This window comes from Vulpes lagopus, chromosome 6, assembly GCF_018345385.1.
Source record: "Vulpes lagopus strain Blue_001 chromosome 6, ASM1834538v1, whole genome shotgun sequence".
Lineage (NCBI taxonomy): Eukaryota > Metazoa > Chordata > Mammalia > Carnivora > Canidae > Vulpes > Vulpes lagopus.
This window is the reverse complement of record NC_054829.1, coordinates 13,410,289-13,427,081: the sequence shown is the minus strand read 5'-3', so window position 1 is coordinate 13,427,081 and position 16,793 is coordinate 13,410,289. Positions and strand designations below refer to the sequence as shown.

Here is a 16,793-nt window from a genome sequence, read left to right as displayed (position 1 = left end):
CGAATCCCACATCGGGCTCCCGGTGCATGGAGCCTGCTTCTCCCTCTGCCTGTGTCTCTGCCTCTCTCTCTATCTCTCTGTGACTATCATAAATAAATTAAAAAAAATTAAAAAAAAAATAAAATAAAATAAAAATCAGTATTTATCTGTAAAGAATGAGGCCGTATCCTATCTCATTTCTTAAATTTAAAATAAAAAACAATGTACTTCAGTACATTATTTTAATGTACTGAATATACTTTAAAGTACATTAATGTACTTTAATGTACTGAAGAATATATTGAAAAATGTTTTAACTTTGCAGATTTCTCTATGATAGTAAACTCAGACTTCAGAAAATATTAAATTCATAAAACAAAATAACAAAAAAGTTTGTGTGGCAAAAAAACAACCTAAGCAAAGTAAAAAGTAACAAATTGGTGAAAATTATTTGCAACTTACATCAGAATTAATATCCATAACAAGAAAAACCCTGCTAAAAATAAAGGAGGAAATAATCTGTAACCCTACAAAAAATGGCAAGAAATGTGAATAGATCATACAAAGCATTCCAGGGAACCAACTATGGTTTTAAACTAGTAAATGGGAAGGACCAAACCAAACCAAATAGTTGATGAGGAGAAATTCTTTTTATAAAAATATAATTGTTAAGAAATGAATATGAGTGATGAAGTCAAAATACCACCATATGAAACTTTTTTTTTTTTTAAGATTTTATTTATCCATTCATGAGAGGCACACACAGAGAGAGAGGACGAGACACAGGCAGAGGGAGAAGCAAGCTCCATGCAGGGAGCCTGACGTGGGACTTGATCCTGAGTCTCCAGGATCACGCCCTGGGCTGCAGGCGGCGCTAAACAGCTGTGCCATGGGGGCTGCCCGAAAAATTTAAATATTACAATGGTTTGTAACTCTAATGGGCCACAGTAAAAAAACAGATATGTACTTTTTCATGGTGTTAAAATTTCATGTGAGGCAGATGTGATTTGCCTCTCTGATGTGATTTCTGTGTGTGTGTGTGTCTTTCATGAATAAATAAAAAAAAATCTAAAAATTCTCATTAGAAAAGCAATACTTTAGTATATGTGCTGCCGAAGTGAGCACTAGAAAAGCAATACTTTAAAAAAGGTTGAGAAACATTGATCTAGATAATAACCATCAATAGCTAATATGATTTTATTTTATTAATTTTTAAAGATATTATTTATTTTTGAGAGACACACAGAGAGAGAGAGAGAGAGAGGCAGAGACAAAGGCAGAGGGAGAAGCAGGCTCCATGCAGGGAGCCTGACGTGGGACTCAATCCTGGGTCTCCAGGATCAGGCCCCTGGGGCTGAAGGTGGCACTAAACCTCTGAGCCACCTGGGCTGCCTGCTAATATGATTTTAAAAAGAGATTACAGGGCATCCTGGGTGGCTCAGTGGTTTAGCGCCGCCTTCAGCCCTGGGCCTGATCCTGGAGACCGGAAATCGAGTCCCACGTCAGGCTCCCTGTGTGAAGCCTGCTTCTCCCTCTGCCTGTGTCTCTACCTCTCTCTCTCTCTCTGTGTCTCTCATGAATAAATAAAATCTTAAAAAAAAGAAAGATATTACATATTAGATATCATCAAACAGAGATACACATTATCATGTAGGAAATATTCTTGGTGAAAATTCATAACTGTGTCTCATCAAATCTCTAGACCTACTTATCTATCAATTTATACAATACAGGGAAGAGAGAATATATTAAAATACACCGAGCATGCAATTAGCCAAATCCAGAATGTGGTGAACTCTGGAGGATGAATATTCAGTTTCTTCAACAAAAAAATTGTAAGAATAAAAAAGGGAGGGAAGAAGGAAGCTACAGAAGATTTAAAGGACACATCAACAACTGCAGTATATGGACCTTCTTTGGAGCCAAACTCTAGGAAGCCAAAGGAATGCTGTGTGAAAACAGTATTGTGGTGATATTTAACATTATCTTTTATAGACACAAAAATATTTACAGGTGAAATGGGGGCAAAAAAATCAATGACAGGTGGACAAAATATCTCAATTCATGTAACTGTTGAGCACTTCTTAAAATTTAGTGTACATCATCACCACTTGGAAATGTTATCAAACCGTGAATTAATGAATTTCTGATACTTGGTTCTGGGTAAGGCATAAGAATTTGCTTCTCTTACAAGGAATATTGATACTGCTGGTTCAGGAACCACAAGGAGAACCTCTATAATAGACAACAGGCAGGAAGCAACATTTTCTTTAAAATGTAGACATTAGATGTAGATCTAATGTTTAAAATGTAGATGTTAGATCGTATTTTAAAGTAATTAGAGAAAGACCAATAAACTAATAGAAAACAGGAAAAGAGCTTGCCAGACAGGACAAAGAAAAAAAAATACAAATGTCCTCTAAACCAATGTAAACATACTCAGTACCCCCTCAATAGGAGAGAAATGCATGTTTTCACAACATAAGAAATTACCTCTCATCTTTTGGGATAATAATCAGTGCTGCCAAGGGTATGGGAAAACACGCACTGCCATACATTGCTGACAGGCATATAAATTGTTATTGCCTCTCTATATGGCATTAACTATTAAAATTTAAAATATATATATATATCATTTAAACACTTAGAAGTTAGGACCCCTGGGTGGCTCAGCGGTTGAGCATCTACCTTTGGTTCAGGGTGTGATCCCGTTATTCCTAGGATTGAGTCCCACACTGGGCTCCCCACAGGGACCCTGCTTCTCCTCCCTCTGCCTGTGTCTCTGCCTTTCTTTCTGTGTTTCTCATGAATAAATAAATAAAATCTTTTTTAAAAAGTCCTATTAAAAAAACACTTAGAAGTTACCATAAAGATATACATAATTACAACATGTACAAAATAGCATAGGAAAAATGATATTCATTATAAGCATTGTACTTGATAGCACAAAACTGGAGGAACCTAAAGTCTCATCAATAATGGAGTAGGACGATGGCAGAATAGGAGAATTCGGAGTTCACCTTCTCCCATGTACACATGGAAGCAACAGCTACATATAATGCAAGTCACTCTAAAAATAACCTGAAGATTAGCAGAACAGATCAACTACTGCTAAAGACACAGAGTAGCAGCCAAAATGAGGTTCGGAGGACCAAAGACATGGTCAGGTACCCCCCCGCCCCTTGCCCAGCGACCCACAAGCAGGAGGAATGCCGCATGTATGGAGGTCCACCCGGAGGAACAAGGTGATGAAGTCCTTAAAGAAGGACTAAGGGCCTCTAAGCCCTAGGTCCTGCACTGGAAAGGTGAGCCCCTGGCTTTGAAAATAAGTGGGGCTTAACTCCAGGAGCTCTGAAAATCATCAAGACTTAACTGCCGGACAGCCAGAGGGAGGGTTATTGATTCTCAGTAACTTAAAGGGACCAGCACACTTTATCACTTGGTCAGAGACCCAGCGAAGAAGCAGCAGTTTGAAAAGCACCTGGGTTATATTCAAGAGACTTACTAATTTTAGAGTACATGCTGGAGGGGCAGGAATCTTTAGGAGCTTTCTCTGGGAATGAAGTACCAGCAGGTATCATTTTCTTGTCCTTCTTCAGCTTAGCTGACACTCTATATTTATCTTGCTAGCACTACTTGGCCTGCAGTAGGATTCCCCTATGGCCCCATCTAACCCAACCTACCTGCCCTGGGAGGTACGCCTCCAAAGTGACTTCCACTCCACCACACCTGGCAAGCAGCCTATTAGGGATGGTATCTCCCCAAAGTGACAAGCATTGTGCCACACCTGGTAGCCTAGGCCAGACAAGTGTTCCTCCAAAATGATTCTTGCAGCAGGGAAGGGTGGCCAGCCCCACCTACCAGCATGCCCATATCAGCTGTGACCCAATCACAATAAGATGGTGCACACGGCCGATACAGGGACACCACTGAGGCATCTGGTTCTAGTGACCAGGGGAGATTACACTAATGGGCTCTGCAGGACACCATCTACATAAGGCCCTCATGTAGACCAGGAAAAACCAGGAAACATAGCTGAACTACCTAATATATAGAAATAAACACAGAGTCAGACAAAATGAGACAAAGGAATATGAAGATGTTCCAAATGAAAGAACAAGACAAAACCTCAGCCAAAGAACTAAACAAAATGGAAAAAAGCAATCTTTCTGATAAGCAATCTTTCTGATTTCAAACTAATGGTCATAAAGATGCTCACCAGACTTGAAACAAGACAAGATGAACTTATTGAGAACTTCAACAAAGAGAAAATATAAAGAACTAACCAGAGCCGAAGAATACAACTGCACTGAAAAACACACTAAAGGGAAGCAACAGCAGATTAGAGGATGTAGAAGAAAGGGTCAATACTGGAAGATCAGTAATGTGGGTCATGGAAAGCACCCAAGCTGAATGGCAGAAAGAAAAAGGAGTTTTTAAAGAATGAAGATGGGTTAGGGACCCATGCAACATCAAGTATACCAACATTTGCATTATAGGGGTCCCAGAAGGAGAAGAAAGAGAGTAAAGGGCAGAAAATTTACTTGAAGAAAGAACTGAAAACTCCCCTAACCTGAGTAAGGAAAAAGACATCCAGGTCCAGGAAGCACAGAGAGCTCCAAACAAGTTGACCCAAGAAGTCCACACCAACACACAATAATTAAACTGGTAAAAGTTAAAGACACAAGGGCATCTTAGAAGCAGCAAAAGAAAAGCAACTAGTTAAATACAAGGGAAACCCCACAAGGAAATCAGTTGACTTTTCAGCAGACACTTTGCAGGCCAAAAGAGAATGACATGAAACATGCAAAGTACTGAAAGGAAAAAAACTTAAAAACAAGAATCATCTCCCAGGCAAGATTATCATTCAGAACTGAAGAGAGAAAGAGTTTCCCAAATAAAAATTAAAGGAGCTCATCACCACTAAACTAGCCTTATAAGAAAGGTTGAGGGACTTCTTTAAGCAGAGAAGGCCATAACTAGACATATTATGAAAGGAAAAATTTTCACTGGTAAAAGCAAACACATAGTAAAGGTAGCATATCAATCACTTATAAAGCTACTATGAGGGCTAAAAGATAAAAGTAGGTAAATCAATTATATCTACAAAAATTAGGTAAGGGATACACAGACTAAAAGATGTAAATATGATATCACACATAAACTATAGAATGCAGAATAAATACGAAGTGCTTTTATAATTTTTTTTAAAAGTAGGCTCCATGCCCAGCCTGGAGCCCAACTCAGGGCTTGAACTCACACACCTGAGATCAAGAGTTGGACACTTAATTGAGCCACCCAGGAGCTCCTATCATGCTTTTAGAATGGACTTAAACTTAAGTGACCAGCAACTTAATATACACTGCTATATATTAGAATGTTATATTTAAACCTCATGGTAACCACAAATCAAAACCTATAATAGATACACAAAAAATGAGAAAGTAATCTAAATGTAACACTAAAGAAGGTTATCAAACCACATGGGAAGAAAGCAAAAGAAAGGAACAAAGAAGAATGAAAACCTGAAAACAGCTAACAAAATGGCAATAAGTACATACCTAGCAATAATTATGTTTTAATTTTATTTTTGTTAATTTTTATTTTATCTTAATTTCAGTATAATTAATATACATTGTTATATTCATTTCAGGTGTACAACACAGTTATCCAACAATTCCATATATTACTTAGTGCTCATCAAATTAGTGTACTTTTAATCCCCTTCACCTATTTCACCCATTCCCCCCCATCCACCTCCTCTTAGGTAACAATTTGTTCTCTATACTTAGTCTATTTTTGGTTTGCCTTTGTTTTCCCCACCTCATTAATTAGTTTTGTTTTTTAAATTACACAGATGAGTAAAAGAACATGGTATCTGTCTTTCTCTGACTGGCTTATTTTGCTTAGCATATAGTCTCTAGTTCTATCCATATTGCAAATGGCAATATTTCATGTTTTATGGCTGAATAATATTCCATTGTATGCATATACCACCTCTTCTTTATCCATTCATCTATTGATGGACACACCTAGGTATCTTCCATAACTTGGCTATTGTAAACGATGCTAAAATAAACACAAGAGTGCACATAGCCCTCTGAATAAGTGTTTTTATATTCTTTGGGTAAATATTCAGCAGTGCAATTACTGGATAGTACAGTAGTTATATTTTTAATTTTTCTGGGAACCTTCACACTGTTTTCCACAATAGCTGTACCAGCTTGCATTTCCAGTGCACAAGGGTTCCTATTTCTCTACATCCTTGTCTACACTTGTTTCTTTCGCTTTTGACTTTAGCCATTCTGACAGCTGTGAGATGATATCTTACTGTGGTTTTCATTTGCACTGCCCTGATGATGAACAATGTTGAGCATCTTTTCATGTATCTGTTGGCCATTTGGATGTCTTCTTTACAGAAATGTCTGTTCATGTCTATTTTTTAATTGCATCATTTAGTTTTTTGGTTGATGATGATATGAACTCTTTATATATTTTAGATAACAAGCCCTTTCTTGGATATGTCATTTGCAAATATCTTCTCCCATTCAATAGGTTTTTTAGTTTTGTTGGTTGTTTACCTTGCTGTGCAGAAGCTTTTTATTTTGATATAGTCGTAATAGTTTCTTTTTGCTTTTGCTTCCCTTGCTTCAGAAGACATATGGAGGGAGTGCCTGTGTGGCTCAGTTAAGTTTCTGCCTTCGGCTCAGGTCATGATTTCAGGGTCCTGGGATCGAGTCCTGAATCAGACTCCCTATGCAGCTGGGAGTTTACTTCACCCTCTGCCTGATGCTCCCCCTGCTTGTGCTATCAAATATATAAATAAAATCTTTTTTAAAAAGTAAGACATATCTAGAAAGATGTTGTTGTGGCCAACGTCAGAGACATTACTGCCTGTGCTCTCTTCTAGGATTTTTATGGTTTCAGGTCTCACATTTAGGTTTTTAACCCATTTTGAGTTTGGTTTGGTATAAGGAAGAGGTCTAGTTTCATTCTTTTATAGGTAGCTGTCCATTTTTCCCAATACCATTTGTTGAAGAGACTTTTTCCCCTTCCATATTCTTGCTTCCTTGATCAAAGACTAATTGATTTTATAATTAAGCATTTATTTCTGGGTTTCTATTCTGTTCCATTGATGTGTTTGTTTTTGTGTCAGTACCACACTGTTTTGATTACCATAGCTTTATAATGTAATCCTAACTTCAGAATTGTGATACCTCCAGTTTTTTCCTTTTCTAGATTGCTTTAGGTACTCAAGGTCTTTTGTGGTTCCATAAAAATTTTAGGATTATTTGTGCTAATTCTGTGAAAAATGCTGTTGGTATTTATATGGGGATTGCATCAAATCTTTGAGTAGTACAGTATAGCTATTTTAACAATATTTGTTCTTTTCTAATCAATGAGCATGGAATGTCTATTTCTTTGTGTCATTTCCAATTTCTTTTATCAAAGTTTTATAGTTCTCAGAGTACAGGTCTCTCTGGTTCGGTGATTCCTATTTTATTATTTTCAGTACAATTGTAAATGGGATTTTCTAAATTTGTTTCTGTTATTTCAATATTAGTGCAGAGAAATGCAACAGATTTCTGTACATTGATTTCGTAAACTGTGGCCTTGCTATATTCAAGGTTCTAGCAGGTTTTGGTATTTAGTTTCCTATATATGATAATCATGTCATCTGCAAAAAGTGAAAATTTTACTTCTTTCTTACCAATATGGGTGCCCTTTATCCCTTTCTCTTGTCTGATTCCTGTCTAGGAGTTACCATCTATGTTGAATAAGAGTGGTAAGCATAGACATTCTTGTCTTGTTCCTGATCTTAGGGGAAAAGTTCTGTTTTTCCCTACTGAATACATTAGCTGTGGGTTTTTTATTTTTATTTATTTATTTTTTTAATTAATTTTTATTGGTGTTCAATTTACCAACATACAGAAAAACACCCAATGCTCATCCCGTCAAGTGTCCACCTCAGTGCCCGTCACCCATTCCCCTCCAACACCCGCCCTCCTCCCCTTCCACCACCCCTAGTTCGTTTCCCCGAGTTAGGAGTCTTTATGTTCTGTCTCCCTTCCTGATATTTCCCAACATTTCTTTTCCCTTCCTTTATATTCCCTTTCACTATTATTCATATTCCCCAAATGAATGAGAACATACACTGTTTGTCCTTCTCCGACTGACTTATTTCACTCAGCATAATACTCTCCAGTTCCATCCACGTTGAAGCAAATGGTGGGTATTTGTCGTTTCTAATGGCTGAGTAATATTCCATTGTATACATAAACCACATCTTCTTTATCCATTCATCTTTCGATGGACACCGAGGCTCCTTCCACAGTTTGGCTATTGTGGCCATTGCTGATAGAAACATCGGGGTGCAGGTGTCCCGACGTTTCATTGCATCTGAATCTTTGGGGTAAATCCCCAACAGTGCAATTGCTGGGTCGTAGGGCAGGTCTATTTTTAACTCTTTGAGGAACCTCCACACAGTTTTCCAGAGTGGCTGCACCACTTCACATTCCCACCAACAGTGTAAGAGGGTTCCCTTTTCTCCGCATCCTCTCTGACATTTGTTGTTTCCTGCCTTGTTAATTTTCCCCATTCTCACTGGTGTGAGGTGGTATCTCATTGTGGTTTTGATTTGTATTTCCCTGATGGCAAGTGATGCAGAGCATTTTCTCATGTGCATGTTGGCCATGTCCATGTCTTCCTCTGTGAGATTTCTCTTCATGTCTTTTGCCCATTTCATGATTGGATTGTTTGTTTCTTTAGTGTTGAGTTTAATAAGTTCTTTATAGATTTTGGAAACTAGCCCTTTATCTGATATGTCATTTGCAAATATCTTCTCCCATTCTGTAGGTGGTCTTTTAGTTTTGTTGACTGTATCCTTTGCTGTGCAAAAGCTTCTTATCTTGATGAAGTCCCAATAGTTCATTTTTGCTTTGGTTTCTTTTGCCTTTGTGGATGTATCTTGCAAGAAGTTGCTGTGGCCGAGTTCAAAAAGGGTGTTGCCTGTGTCCTCTTCTATGATTTTGATGGACTCTTGTCTCACATTTAGATCTCTCATCCATTTTGAGTTTATCTTTGTGTATGGTGAAAGAGAGTGGTCCAGTTTCATTCTTCTGCATGTGGATGTCCAATTTTCCCAACACCATTTATTGAAGAGACTGTCTTTCTTCCAATGGATAGTCTTTCCTCCTTTATCGAATATTAGATGACCATACATTTCAGGGTCCACTTCTGGGTTCTCTATTCTGTGGGTTTTTTATACATGGCCTTTATTATGTTATGTTTCCTCTAAACCTACTTTGTTGAGTTTTTTTATCATGAAAAGATGTTGTACTTTGCCAAATGCTTTTTCTGTTCCTGTTAAAACAGATGCAGATCATATATTTAACCTTTCTCTTATTTTGTTTTAACCTTTCTCTTATTGATGTGATGTATCACATTGATTGATTTGCAAATACTGATCACCCTTGCATCCCAGGAATAAATCCCACCTGACTGTGATGAATGATTTTTTAAAATGTATTGTTGGTTTTGGTTTGCTAATATTTTATTCAGGATTATCACATCTATGTTCTTCAGAGATATTGGCCTGTTTGTGGTGTCTTTACCTGTTTTTTTACAAGGGTAATGCTGTCCAATTGAATGAATTTGGAAGTTTTCTTTCCTCTTCTATTTTCTTGGAAAAGTTTGAGAAGAATAGGTGTTAACTCTTCTTTAAGTGTTTGATGAATTAACCATTCATCTAGACTTTTGTTGGTTGGGAGTATTTGCATTACAGTTAATTTCATTGCTGGTGACCAGTCTGTTCAAATTTTCTATTTCTTCTGTTTCAGTTTTGGTGGGTTACATGTTTCTAGGAATTTATCCATTTCTTCTATGTTGTCCAGTTTGTTGGTATATTATTTTTCATACTATTCTCTTACTATCCTTTGTATTTCTGATGGTGTCTGTTATTTTTCATCTTTAATTTCTGATTTTGCTTGAGTCCTTTCTCTCTCTCCTGCCCCCCTTCTTTTGATGAGTTAAGAGATTTATCAATTTTGTTGATCTTTTCAAAGAACCAGCTCCTGGTTTCACTGATCTGTTCTAGTGTTCAATTACTATGTCATTTATTTCTGCTTTAATTATTTGTCATTTCCTTCCTTCTGCTGGATTTGGGTTGTGTTTGTTCTTTTTCTAGCTCCTTCTAGAGTCTGGTTATGATGTTTGACATTTTTCTTGCTTCTTGAGGTAGGCCTGTATTGCTATACAATTGCTATACAATTGCTAGGCCTAGAACTGCTTTTGCTGCATCCCAAAGATTTTGGACCATTGTGTTTTCATTTTCATTTGTCTCCATATATTTTTTCATTTCCTCTTTGATTTCTTGGTTGACGCAATCATTGTTTTTTTTTTTTTTTAAAGATTTTATTTACTTATTCATGATAGAGAGAGAGAGAGGCAGAGACACAGGCAGAGGGAGAAGCAGGCAGAGGGAGAAGCAGGCTCCATGCTGGGAGCCCAAAGAGGATCGTGCCCTGGGCCAAAGGTAGGCGCCAAACCGCTGAGCCACCCAGGGATCCCCCCAACCATTGTCTTTTTCTTTTTACTTCTAAGATTTTATTTAAATTCAGGTTAGTTAACATACAGTGTAGTTTTAGTTTCAGGAGTAAATTCAGTGATTCATCACTTATACATAACACTCAGTGCTCATCACAAGTGCCCCCCTTAACCCCCATGACTCATTTAACCCATTCCTTACCTACCTCCCCTCCACCAATTGTCAGTTTGTTCTCTTACAGTTAAGAGTCTCTTAGGTTTGCCTTCCTCTCCATATTTGCCTTTATTTTCCTTCCCTTCCCTTAAGTTTATCTGTTTTGCTTCTTAAGCTCCACAAGTAAAATGATATGGTATTTATCTTTCTCTGACTGACTTATTTCACTTAGCATAATACCCTCTGGTTCCATTCACATTGTTGCAAATGGCAAGATTTCATTCTTTCTGATGGCTGAGTAATATTCCATTGTATATACATACCATATCTTCTTTATCCATTCATCAGTCAATGGACATCTGGGCTCTTTCCATAATTTTGCTGTCGTTGATAGTGCTGCTACAAACACTGGAATGCATGTGCCCCTTCGAATGAGTACTTTTGTATGCTCTGGATAAATACCTAGTATTGCAATTACTGGGTCATAGGGTGATTCATAATTTTAACTTTTTGAAGAACCTCCATACCGTTTTCCAGAGTGGCTACACCGATTTGCAAGGAATACAGTCAATATTGTAATAACTTTGTATGGTGACAGATGATAACTATACTCATTGTGGTGAGCATTTTGTAAAGTATATAATTGTTCAATCACTATGTTGTACATCTGAAACTAATGTAATACTTAATGTCATCTATAATTTAAAAAATGGTTAAATTATATCCATGTAGTGGAATATTACATGGCTATTAAAAAGGTGAAAGTAGGGGCATCTGGATAGCTCAGTTAGTTAAGCATCTGCCTTCAGCTCAGGTCATGATCCTGGGGTCCTGGGGTCCTGGGATTGAGCCCTGTATCAGGCTCTCTGCTCAGCAGGGAGCTTGCTACTCCCCTCTCTCTCTGCCTGATGCTCTCCCTACTTGTGCTCTCTCTCTCTAACAAAAAAATTAAATCTGTAAACAAAAAACAACCAAAGAAACCCCCCAAAAGTGGAAATGGCTGTATTTACTTTTTAAAAATATTTTAATTATTTATTTATGAGAGACCCGGAAAGACAGAGAAAGGCGGGGGGCAGAGACCCAGGCAGAGGGAGAAGCAGACTCCACACAAGGAGCCTGATGTGGGACTCGATCCCAAATCCTGGGATCACACCCTGAGCCAAAGGCAGGCGTCCAACTGCTTAGCCACCCAGGTGTCCCTGGCTGTGTACATTTTGATATCGACCAAACTCCAACTTATATTAAGAGAAAAAGATCTTATAAATTGTTACCTCTATTAAGTACCTATTAATTAGGTTCATTTGTTATACTATAAGCTGTTAATATTTAAATCAAAGTATTTTTATTAATTTATTATGTTTCTCTAAGGGCGAATTCCAGCCTTGCAATCACATTATAATTTGCTTACCTGACTGAACGATCATCACTTCCAGTCACAGCCAAAGGTTTTGTAGGATGAACAGCAAGTGCCCAAAGTTCACCTTCACAATGCCCTTGCATAATCAGGAAAGGTTTATTTCTTTCATGCACCACAATTTCAAAAATTTCACTGTCCTGTGTTCCAACTAGAATGTGGTCACCTCGCCAACAAACACTCCTCACAGACAAACCTAATCAAAAGTAAATTGTATTTAAGATAATGTTGTAATAATATAATGCCAATCTGCTAAATCAATTTAATTTTTGTACCTTTTATACCTTAGATGTAAGATAAAAGGAATCTCCAAGTCTTTGATCCACATATTTTCTTCAATTATCCATGTTATTTGCTATGTGGAAATGTGATTCCACATAACAAATGATTTACCTACTTTCTATCCACCCTTCAAGACATACATTCTTCCTTATTAGACTTTAGTCATAGCCTGACCACTCTTCAGCTGAAGTCTGATAACACAGTCTGCACCATCCAAAAATTAACTGCTCAGGAACTACCTTTATAGAACTATATTATCTTTTCTCTTATAATAATCTGGCTTCTCCTATGTCTACATTTAATTTCTCCCATCTGCTCACAAAATCATTAAAAAGAGAGACTTCTACTTTTTCTATATATTCCATAATCCTTTCTGTAACCTCAGGAAAGCTAGTGTTTCTCTGTTTTCTCATCTGTATAATGTGGCCAACATAAAAGCGCTGTGTATTTCACAATGTTCTTGTGAGAGTCAAATAAGAAAAAGTATCAAATTATTTTGCAAACTTTAAGGTACAATAGTGCTGAGCAAAACTAATGAAAATAATGTAACAGCTAACATTTACTGAATGATTATTATGTGCCAGATACTTTTAAACATTTTATGTATATTAAATCAGCTCATTTAATCCTCTGAGATAGTTATTCTCACTTACAAATGAGATTAAATATGTAGTCCAAGGTCACACACGTAGTAAGTGACTGAAATAAGGCTTAAACACAGACTTCTGCAACCTCCAATCCTACTCCAATAATACCACACCAGTGAACAATGGGTTTATTCTTATACTGAAAGATTCTATTTTATCAATTTTTTAAATACCCAAAGAAAATATCTCCCAATTGCTGATGAATTTGGATGAAGGAAAAATACATCTATGTGCTTTAAATCATCCTGAACAAAACTTTGCTCAATCTTCAACACACTTTATTTTCAACAGTTTGTTGCTAAATAGTTACATTTAGCATTCTATTAGTAAAATATTTTCAAAATCCAAGGTTACCTAAGCAAGCACTTATCACCTCTTCCTGTAAGTCCCATTATAATATGCATTGCATTAGATATATAAAAGAGTCCTTGTCATAACAATAAACCTAGACTGGCTTTAGGCAAATTCTCCTTTTCAATAAAAGTTCAATTAAATGCACACAGTATGAAGGGGCAGATTTAAGTCTCACTTATATTTACAAAACATACATTTATATTTACTAAAAGAAACAATCTTTGCCACATTTAGAATTTGTCTAGTAGTGAGACATTTGTTTTGTAATTACCTTTGTATCCCTGGTCTGTTTCCCTGAGATCAATCACAGTAATCGGTTTAAAAGTTAAATCCCAAAGACGAATACAGCCATCTCTGCCACCAGTAGCAAAGCCTTCTTCACAAGCATTCATACTAAAAATTCCTGCCTAACAGAGAAAATAAAATAATTTAACAATATACTCTTTAAGAAAATCTACTATATGTAAGTAGAAACTCACATAAGATTTTGATATGACAGGAATAAACATCAGAAAAACAAGTGAAAATCTAGAAATAAAACTATGTATATATACATATATATACGTGAATACAATAAATGACCAATGATATAGGCATAACATAAAGTTAAACCTTACACCATATATAAAAATGAATTATAGACATAAAATTCTAAAAGTAAGAAATAAGTATGTTAGAAAAGAATCAGAAGAACACTTACATAACTTTGAACTATGAGAGACCTTTTATGCAAGGCAAGTTACTACCCACAAGCCACAAAGGAAAACAATTTTCCATACAAGAAAAGATATCATAAGCAAAGACAGACTAGGGAAATATCTGCAATGTGCAATGACTGTTGAAAAGTTAATATCCCTATATTATACAAGTGAATAAAGAAATCCAACAAAAAAGAGCAAAGGGGAAGAAAAAATGATTAATTGAAAAGGAATTTCAAGTAGTCAATAAATATGAAATTTTACAAGTACAAAACATTAAAAACAAGAAATTAAAATTACTACTTGGCAGCCACAAAACAGGCAAAAATTTACAATAGTGGTCACATCCCGTGCTGAGGAGTATGATGAAGAAACTGGTATTTTTATATACTGATGAGGAAAATGTAAGTTGCCATAATATTTGTGGAAATGAATCTGGTATTTCTGGTCTTCAGACATTTTGCTCAAAGCAAGTCCTGTTCTGCGTGGTTCTTTAATATAATTAATACGTAAAATATTATCTATTTAATAGTGGTTCATATTAGTGTATTAGTGTATTTAATACCTGACCTTACTGCTAACCATGTGGCAGCTCTGTGTTCCCTAGTTCCCTTCACTATGTAAGGGACCCAACTGCTAATAATTCCTAATGTAAAAAAACACTACAAGGTTTTAACAACAGATTTTTCTCCCTTGATCTGATAACTTTTTAATATGAAAATATCATGAATTACACAAATTAAATTCCTTTGCCACTCACTTGGCAAAGGAATGATATTAAAAGGATATTTTTTTCTAAAATTGTCCAAAATTTCCCACTGGTAAATAAGCCACAAGAATACTAGCTTTATTCTAATGTAGTTAATATAGAATACTTTTAGGTTGAATTTAACAAGCTTTTTATCAACACTACCCTAAGAAAAGTACCATATCAGGGCAATAGTTTGAACAAGGTACTAATTATACTAATTTAGTAAATATCCACGTGTCTAAGTACGTAATGTTTCTTCACTGAAATCCTGAAAAGAAACAGACAATTCAGTTATACCAGCATCTTTTAACTAATGAACTGACTAGAAAGTCTGCTATATTATATAACCTATTGTTCTAGAAAGTTCAAGAAAGTAAGTGGTTATCTAAAAGTATTTAAATTATTTAAATATACTTACAGTATGGGCTCCTTGTATTGTCCGTATAAGATTGATTCCTTTCCAAACATATATATCCCCATTAAGTGCACCAGAATATGTTAATTCATCCCTTGCACAGGCCAAGCACAAAATTGTTTGAAGGTCACCAGTCTTACCAAAGACCCCTCGTTTTGGGGTCAGGGCATTTCCACATAAACTCCAGAACTAAAAGGTACACAGTATAATCAAATTACAAATAATGCTTATAAAATAAAATATTTTCTAATACTTTGAAGCTATATTAGAGCAGACTAAAAATTACCTAAGAAATCCCCTTATGAAATATTAGCTTTCAAATGTTCACATCCTCATTCTAGTGTTGTCAATAGCTATAATATAGCAGAAAAGTCACTGGTTTCAATCTTTATCTGTAAGAATAAGGGGGGTGAACTAGATTATTTTAAAAATAGGCTATGCTTCCCTCCTTTGGTTTCTGAAAAAATCTACTTGAAACTTAAGACAAGTAAAGGAGTTGGTCATGGGTTAACAATGAAAATGAAGACACCATACACTAATAGGTAGAAGGGCCAAACCTAATGTTCAATCTTTGATAAAGATAATAAAGATGGAAAAAAATGTTGCTCTCATTGATATTTTTAAAGCTGAGCAATTCCTTTACTTGCAAAGCTTAAACATAAGAGAGATACATATTTGGAATAATTTGTTCATTCTAATGAGAAGTCAAACATAAATCTTCATGACCATGGTTTTTATTCTTTTATGTGGATTCAGGAAAATTTTAGTAGTTTTCAGAAAGAAAGAAACAAAATGGAATAGAGCAAGGATATACAGAATAGTTTTGCATAAAGAAATTTGGCCCAGAGAATAAATTCAACTTTATAATAAGTAAATTACCATGTAAAGTATTATAATTTGTTAATATCATAATGCATACTTAAAGATCTCACCTCATCTTTAAGACCTTATTTTAAGACTAAAGATCTTAGTTTAAAACCTGAAGCCGGGATCTCTGGGTGGCTCAGCGGTTTAGCACCTGCCTTTGGCCCAGGGCACGATCCTGGAGTCCTGGGATCGAGTCCCATGGCAGGCTCCCGGTATAGAGCCTGCTTCTCCCTCTGCCCCCCCACCATGTCTATCATGAATAAATAAATAAAATCTTTAAAAAAATAAAAATAAAACCTGAAGCCTTGGGCAGCCCGGGTGGTTAGCGGTTTAGCGCCGCCTTCAGGCAGGGCGTAATCCTGGAGACCTGGGATTGAATCCCATGTCAGGCAACCTGCATGGAGCCTGCTTCTCCCTCTGCCTTTCTCTCTCTCTCGCTCTCTCTGTCTCTCATTAATAAATAAATAAAATCTTTAAAAAATAAAATAAAATAAAATCTGAAGCCTCAAAAAACTAAAAATTATGATGCTTATCCATTCAAATAATTCACGAATGCTTTAATCTATGAAACTTTGATTTTTTTAATTCTAAAAGCTTCATGATTATTATGTGCAAGGATAGCTAGTTCTCTTCCTTTCAACAAATCCCTATTTCAGTCTATTATTTTCATCTAGGTGAGTGATTTTT

At 36.1% G+C, this 16,793-nt stretch overlaps 1 protein-coding gene across 8 annotated transcripts in view; it reads right to left on the bottom strand.

Moving 5' to 3' along the window:
* Positions 1-16,793, bottom strand: part of EML5 (EMAP like 5) — a 183,838-nt gene that overhangs the window by 124,890 nt on the left and 42,155 nt on the right. For all 8 annotated transcript variants that reach the window (XM_041758309.1, XM_041758310.1, XM_041758311.1 and 5 more), the window contains 3 exons: positions 15,243-15,428; positions 13,647-13,782; positions 12,087-12,288 (listed from right to left, as the gene is read on the bottom strand). In XM_041758309.1, the coding sequence (XP_041614243.1) occupies positions 12,087-12,288; positions 13,647-13,782; positions 15,243-15,428 (524 nt within the window). The remainder of the gene's footprint in view (positions 1-12,086; positions 12,289-13,646; positions 13,783-15,242; positions 15,429-16,793) is intronic.